We start from the raw sequence: 8,196 nt of genomic DNA on the forward strand, positions 1-8,196 counted from the left end.
GTTCCCCTCACTGTCCCACCCTCAAAACTCAAAGGCTTCGGAGACCGTGCCTTTTCACGAGCTGCACCCCGCCTCTGGAACTCTCTGCCTCAACCACTCAGAGACTCACCCTCACTCCTCACTTTTAAATCCCACCTCAAAACCTACCTGTTCGCCCATGCATATAACCTCCCCTACCCCTAACCATCTCCCCTAACCCTGCCACCCCCCTCCCCCCCTGGACATTGCTGCGTTACTTTTTCCCCCTTTGTTAACTCTGTGTTATATGTGCTCATGTTATCTGTTGCTTGTTGTTTCTGTGTTTTCTGTTTTTCCCATATTGTCAGCGTCTTTGAGGCCCGGAAAACCGCTATATAAATATAATGTATTATTATTATTATTATTATTATTATTATTATCATTATTTTCCCCAGTCACTTCCGGGCTTCAACAGGGCCTACTGTAGACCCATCTCTTCAAGCTACACCTTAACTGTCCCTCCGAAGACTCTTCATCCCCACTACCCCACTGTACAGTTTGTCCACTGTAAATAAATTAAAGGAAAAGAATATACTGTATAAAAAATCTTCCTTCCTCTAGCATTATAACTGTCAGTAGCCCCTGACCCTAGCATAGATTACATTTTCTTGCTATGACTGATGCATAGATTATTGACTTACATAGACAAATGTATTTGTTGGAAGTTGCTTTGGATAAAGCAAAATCATCATCATAAGTCTCATTGATCACAAGGCCATGTCAAAATAAAGTATACATAGGCCACAACAATATAGAAAACAGGGACAGTGAATAATTATTGCTAAACCCCTTAGGATCCACGGTGTCATGCGGGATATTAGCAGAGAGACTGGACGTCAGTTGGGAATCATGAAATAAAAATATATTTTTTTAATGTGTTTTTCTTTTTTTTCATATTATGAAAGTTTAAGTGTTGAGGAGCCCACTGATATGTTACATAGCAATTTTCTTTGTTGTTAGCTGCTAGCTAGCTAGCTAGTATGATGGAGTACAGTATGTTTGTTTTGGTTCAGGGTGATTTTCTCCGCTATTTGGTTTGAAGTGTACCAACATTCAAATTAGCATTTCTTCTTGAACTATTTTCTATGTATGACACACCATTTGAAAGCTGCACTTTCATAATCTGTAAAAAACAGAAAAATTACCATGCCATTCATATAAAGTATTTCTAGACCGTACTCATCAGTAAGGCCTTTCTGTTTCATTGAAGGGAAAAACCTTGCTTTTGCTTTGAGAACTACGAAGGGGCCTTTAGTGTGTGACAATCTTCTCTTAGCCTTGACCAAAATTCATTACAAAAAATTCCACCAAAATTCCACGATCTCCAACAACAGATATCAAGGGCTAGTTCACCCCCCCCTCCTCCCCAACACTTTAGTGTTGGAATAGGCTTCATCTGTGTCCAAATACATTAATAACATTATCGAAGCCACAGAATAAGAACAAGGACACGAGAATAACATGTCCAAAATCAAAGTCTTTGACAACAACACGCTAACTAAAGAAATTAGCCAAATTAGCACAAAACATGCCCGCCCCCCCCTGGTGTGAGTGGGTTACCTGCTTGGCTGCTGGGCTTGGCCCTGCCCTTGGGGGTGGAGGGCAGCAGAAGGTCCATTCCCTGGGTGGGCGTGGGGGTGGAGGAGGCCTTCTGGTTCCTGTCCAGCAGGGGCTTGACGTCCTCTTGGAGGGCCCCGCCCCCGGGGGTCAGAGGTGACAGGGACGCCGCCACCTCCTTCTTGTCCGCCAGGAGGTTCCCAGCGGCGCGGGCCGCCACCTCCTTGAGCAGGGCGGCCGAGGAGTTCATGGAGACCAGGGAGAGGAAGGAGCTGGCCGAGGGCTGGTGGTCCCCCGGCGCGGCGCCCCCTGCTGCCTGGGAGGACTGGCTCCTCTCGCTCACCTTCTTGGAGAGGGCGGCGAGGGTGGAGCTGGCCGACTGGGGGCTGAAGGGGGAGGTGAAGGCGTCGAAGCGTACCGTGGAGTCGTCGACCCGCCCCCCACCTCCCAGGGTGGGCACGGCGGAGGAGACGGAGGAGGAGGAGGACGACGACGACGAAGACGAGGCGGCGGCCACGGCGCTCTTGTCCTGCAGCACGGCGTTGGCCGCCGCCTTCAGCTTCTGGATGGCCGAGTCCGGCGATAGGCTGCTGCCGCTGGGCGCCGAGCAACCCGCCGGGGGCCACTTGTCGGCCACGCCCACCCACACGAAGCCGCTGCCGTTGCTGGGGGGGGCGACCGCGGAGGCGAAGGGGTCGCAGGGCTCCTGCTTGACGGCGGCGGCGGTAGAGGTCGCCACGGAGGCCGGCGAGGCGGATGCGGAGCTGCCGCCGCCGTTGTTGTTGTTGTGATTGGCCAGTTTCCGGGCGAGAGCGCTCAGCTGCTGGGCGTGGTGGGAGGAGGGGGAGAGGGTGAGGCTGGGGGCCAGGCCTATGGGAGGCGACTCTCCTCCTCCCCCCAGTCCTCCCCTCAAAGCCCGGCCCAGGAGGTCCCCGGCCTCCAGCTTCAGAGAGCCGGCCTCTAGGAGCCGCCGCAGGTTGCTGCTGAGGGGCTTCCCCAGGGCCTGGGAGGCCGCCTCGCCGTAGAGGGAGGACACCACCGACGACAGGGTGTCCTGGGCCGAGAAGATGCCTCCGTCCAGGCCCAGGAGCTCCAGGGAGGCGCGGTGGTGTACGGGCGTGGGGCAGCCCAGCGAGCTCTCCCCTCCGGAGGTGTCGTGGTCGCCGGGGCCCCCCGGGGCGCCCGGGTCGGGGGAGGAGCCGCGCCGCAGGTCGTCCTGCGCGCCGTCACCGTAGGACGACGAGGCGTCGGAGCGCGCGTCGGAGGCGTTGCCGTACCAGCCGTCCTCCTGGTCCACGGGAGCGCCGCCCTCCGGCCCGCCATCCTCAACGCTGTCCACATCTGGAGGAGGAGAGAAGAAGAGGAGATAGGAGAGGAAAGAAGAAGAAGAAGAGATGTGAGGTAACAAGCTAGTCAAATAGGTCATTGTTACAGAGCACACAACCAGGGCGAGGGCAATTTCTGTTATTACGTGACGATAGGTGGCAGCCAGTGAATTGCGGACTGACGTTAGGTAAGAGTCGTCAGGGTGCCCACCAGACGCCGCTTGCAGCATAAGTGAGCGACCGTGGAACAGAGCGTCGTTTTGACACCTCATTATCACAATTGAGCACTTCACAATTCTATTTACCAGGCCCGGCTACAAAGGAGAACGACCTATAAAGGCTGCCAAATGAAGTTCAGTGGCCACAGCAGGGGTAACTGCTCGGGAGGACTGAAAGAAAGAAAGAAAGAAAGAAAGAAAAATAGATTCAGAGCTTTTTTAGGTCGAGTATGCAAAGGTTGTTTCTCCAAAGACAGTCTCGGCTGTAGCGAACAACAGCATCAACCACGCTACAGTACCAGTCTAAACAACTTGGGATTCTTCAAATCCTCCTCCTCCTCCATTTTTTTTTCCCAGGGTCTAAAGGAGACTGGTAAAGGGGTTACCATGGCGACGGGCCCTTCTGGGAGGCTAGACAGCAAAGATTAGGGTAATGGAGGTTACAGAACCGGATTAATATTCATGAGCCCGCGCATACCACCAGGGAGCCAATAAGGATAGGGTTAAGGTCACCGAGGGTCATTAATATACACTTCATTTATCAATATTCATAAGCAAAACATTACAGCTTGCCAGACAAGGGCGAACAAAGAAAAGTGAATATTCCTGATACATATTAACAAAGCCCTCCGTACGAATATGTCAGAAAGCAACAAGCTCGGGCGAAGAAAATGTCAAAACTTTATGTTTTTTTTCCTACAACCGGTGTTACCGTACAGTAGAGACACAAACACTGTTATTCCACGTGCATCGACTGGAGAAAAAAAAAACAGGAACAAAAAAAGGGGCAAAGAGGGTCTGACACTTGATACACAATTTCAAAAAGAACATCTCTCTCCCTCCTTCTGTCCCTCTCTCCCTCCCCCGACTCCCTCTCTCTCCCTCCTTCTGTCCCTCTCTCCCTCCCCCGACTCCCTCTCTCTCTCTCCCTCCCTCCCTCCCACTCTCTCCCTCTCATCAAGGTTGTTGTCACCCTGTAGACCCTGACAGGAGTCTGGTGAGCTGCTCTCTGTTTACAGGTGAAAGGGAAAGCCGTTGCCGGGCAACTCCGCCCCGGCAACCCTCAGGGGTCGTCGGAGTCAGCTGACATCTGGCCGGCGTTGCTGACCGCGGTCCAGAGAGGTGACTGCGACCACGGCTCTCGCTCTGACCGTATACCAGCGCTGCCGCTACAGATACCACACAGGGGTTACACACACACACACACACACACACACATCACACACACACACACACATACACCATCATCATCACACATACACACCATCATCACATACACACACACACACACACACAATCATCATCATCAACACCATCACACACACACACACACACACACACACACACACACACACACTGTCATCACATACACGCACACAAACAAACACTATCATCACACACACACACACACACACACACACACACACACAATGATATCACACACAAAAACAATGTTATCACACACACACACACACACTGTTATCACACACATAAACACAGACGCAAAGGTATTACAACCAAACACCTGTGTGTGCCTGTGCGCAGAAGGTACCCGAGTGCAAGTGTGCGTGTGTGTGAGTGTGAACGTATGTGACCTTCTTTACACTTCTAAGACACCATTAATCAGGGAGAGGGAGAAGGAGAGAATGTCAGCGGGCTCCAGTGTGTGTTCTAAGACACACTGTTTCTCCACGGACGGTGTGCCCCTCAAAGCTTTTAGTCACCTGAGCAGGGCAGAGATAGAGAGAGAGAGAGAGAGAGTGTGTGTGTGTGTGTGTGTGTGTGAGAGAGAGTGTATGTGTGTGCGTGAGAGAAACTGTGTATGTGTGTGTGTGTGTGTGTGTGTGTGTGTGAGAGAGAGAGAGAGAGAGACAGTGTATGTGTGTGAGAGAGAGAGAGAGAGAGAGAGAGTGTGTGTGTGAGAGAGAGAGAGAGAGAGAGAGAGAGAGAGTGTGTATGAGAGAGAGAGAGAGAGAGAGAGAGAGAGAGAGAGAGAGAGAGAGAGAGAGAGAGAGAGAGAGAGAGAGAGAGAGAGAGAGAGAGAGAGAGGCATGACCTATTTCCACGTGACATGCGAAAGGCAGCGGTCCCTAATGGCTGTAATATGGTTAGTGGGAAATGGCTAGATTGCTGACCTGAGGCAGAGAGGCAGAGAGAGGCAGAGCGAGGCAGAGAGAGGCAGAGAGAGGCTGAGAGAGGCAGAGAGAGGCAGAGAGAGGCTGAGAGAGGCAGACAGAGGCAGAGAGAGGCAGAGAGAGGCAGACAGAGGCAGTGAGAGGCAGAGAGAGGCAGACAGAGGCAGAGAGAGGAAGAGAGAGGCAGAGAGAGGCAGAGAAAGGCAGACAGAGGCAGAGAGAGGCAGACAGAGGCAGACAGAGGCAGAGAGAGGCAGAGCGAGGCAGGGAGAGGCAGAGAGAGGCAGAGAGAGGCAGACAGAGGCAGAGAGGAAGAGAGAAGCTGAGAGGCTGAATTCTGCTTCCTGGGTTCACCCTAAGCTGCAGGGAGCTGAAACGCAACACCACACACTGTTGCAGCTAACGCTACAGTGCCCCCGCCCCGCCCCATGGCTTTGTGTGACACGGGCAAGATCAACCCCCCCCCCCCCCCACACCCCTCCCACCCCCACACCCCCCCGCGTGGGCGGGCTGACATTTGTCAAGGTCACGGCTCCGGCCCGATGGCTTTGTCTGAGCTCCCCCCTGGGCACACACATACACACACACACACACACACTGTACATACACACATACACACATACACATACACACACACACACACACACACTGTACATACACAGTGTACACTGACACATGCACGCGTGCACACTCTCTACACACACACAGACGCACACATGCACACACGCGCACACGCACGCACACACGCACACACTTCACCCACCCCTACTAGCCCACACATTACACCACAACCGATGATGTGATTTAACCCCCCTCCACCCCCACATACACAGCGCCTACCCTACAGTGGTGGCGGGAGCCCCCACCCGTCCACCCAACGTGGACGAGGGAGGCTGAGGGAGAGAGAGACAGGGAGGACAGGGCCGAGGGGGGGGTGGGGGGGCAGCGAGCGGCTGCCTCTGAAAGGGAACCATTTAGCGGTGTAATGGCGGGGATGACTTGCATGTGGAGAACCAACAGCTGCAGGGCCCTCCGCAGTCCATCCCTGTTATCACTCACACAGCCGGGTGAGTCAGCCACGGAGCAGAGGGACTCTCCCCAGGACAGAAAGAGAGGGAGGGGGGGGGGGAACAGAGGGAGATAGGGTGAGAAAGAGAGAGAAGGGGGGGGGGACAGAGAGAGAAGGGGGAGAGAGAGATAGAGGGAGGGAGAGAGAGAGAGATAGAGAGACGTACTGGCGTTTCCTGGTTCCAGAGCTGATGATGATGTAAAGAGCGTGGAGGGTTGCTTCACCGACCACACCGCCACATATCTGTCATGCCAACACTTCACTGGAGGTGGGCAGGTTCAGCCCCATTTTGGGACAGGAAGTGGCAGTTGGGGACTGCGTATTCACCATTTAGCACACACATGGACGCGCACGCACGCACGCACCCACGCACGCACGCACGCACGGTGACACAGTGTTGTCAACTGTCTGGATGTCTGAACACGGCAGGGATATTCTGGCTGTAGTCACTGTAACTGGCCCTTTGTCTTGGGGGAGGGGGGGGGGCAGAGTGTGTGTGTGTGTGTGTGTGGATGTGTGTGTGTGTGTGTTTGTGTGTGTGTGTGTGTGTGTGTGTGTGTGTGTGTGTGTGTTCTGCCTGGCCAGACAGTCAGCAAGTCAACCAGATTTCAGTCAGCCTCATCAGACAAAATGATCCAAGGCCAAGGGAGGGGGGCAGGGATGAGAGTGTGTGTGAGAGAGAGAGAGAGAGCGTGTGTGTTGTGAGGTGGAGGACAGGGGTTGATCTGCAGGTCACACACCACATGACTTGCATGAGGTTGCTTACCAACATATACACATACACACACACACACACTGCAGCTATTCTGTGACTTAGCCGGGCGTAAAGAATTGGCCTCACTGACCTCCAGGGTTGAGGGGAGGGAGGGAGGGAGATAGGGAGGGGGGGCGGGGGGAGAAGGGAGGCCATTAAGCCGATTAAGACGGGAGGGAGGCATCGATACTGCGGCCATGCCAACAGACGTCTCTACGTCCTGGAGCTTAACACAGTCACATGAGGGAGGGAGGAAGGGGGAGAGAGAGAGAGAGAGAGAGAGAGAGAGAGAGAGAGAGAGAGAGAGAGAGAGAGAGAGAGAGAGAGAGAGAGAGAAAGAGAGATTAAGTTAAGGGGCAGGGGCCAGATTTAGGAACCACTCTGTCAAACCAACCACAGACACAGGGAGGGCCACACCGCCAGAGTCGCCCGCCCGCCCTACCTGAACTAGCCTCCTATCACCTCCTGTGGCTGGGGAGGGTGTGTGGAGGGGGGGAGGCAGTACGGACCTGTGAGGGAGGGAAAGAGGGAGGGAAGGAGGGAGGGGGAGGGAGGGAGGGAAGGGAGGGAGGGAGGAGGGAGGGAGGGAGGGAGGAGGGAAGGCGTGGGACAAGGAGCCGTGGCGGTAATTAAGTGTCCGGCTGGGCCCTGGCGGGCGGTTGCCACGGCCGCGGGCTATGCTAATGAGCGCCCGGCGGTCAGGTCTGCCTGATTAGCGTCAGAAGCCAGACAATATGGTTGCGGAGACGCTCCGCTGGCGGCCTGACGTCTCCGCGCGACGACCAACCGCCCGCCAGCCGGGGAGGAGCGCTGATTCTGTTAATTGGGACGAAGTCGGAATCTTCCTTTTCCGTATTCTTTCATTGTCTGTCTCTCTCTCTCTTCCTCCTCTATCCATCTAGCCCGGTTTGGTCAGTCTCTCTCTCTCTCTCTCTCCCCCACTCTCTCTCCCTCTTCTCTCTCTCCCTCCTTCTCTTTCTCTCCCCCACTCTCTCTCCCTCTCCCTCCTTCTCTCCCTCCTTCTCTCTCTCTCTCTCTCTCTCTGTTGGAAGACATGTGAGGAAAAATTAATACAAGGCGTCTAAATGTAACCATCTGGATGTGTCTGAACCGACGGCAG

The 8,196-nt window shown here is 54.2% G+C and overlaps 1 protein-coding gene across 1 annotated transcript in view; it reads right to left on the reverse strand.

Moving 5' to 3' along the window:
• The window catches only part of znf827 (zinc finger protein 827), a gene marked incomplete at its 3' end in the record, with an annotated part of 68,859 nt that overhangs the window by 48,916 nt on the left and 11,747 nt on the right, over positions 1-8,196 (reverse strand). Inside the window, exon 2 of the mRNA XM_080535312.1 lies at positions 1,579-2,916. Within this exon, the coding sequence (XP_080391438.1) occupies positions 1,579-2,916 (1,338 nt within the window). The remainder of the gene's footprint in view (positions 1-1,578; positions 2,917-8,196) is intronic.

Source organism: Nansenia antarctica, assembly GCF_963989245.1.
Source record: "Nansenia antarctica genome assembly, chromosome: 6".
NCBI classification, from domain to species: Eukaryota; Metazoa; Chordata; class Actinopteri; order Argentiniformes; family Microstomatidae; genus Nansenia; species Nansenia antarctica.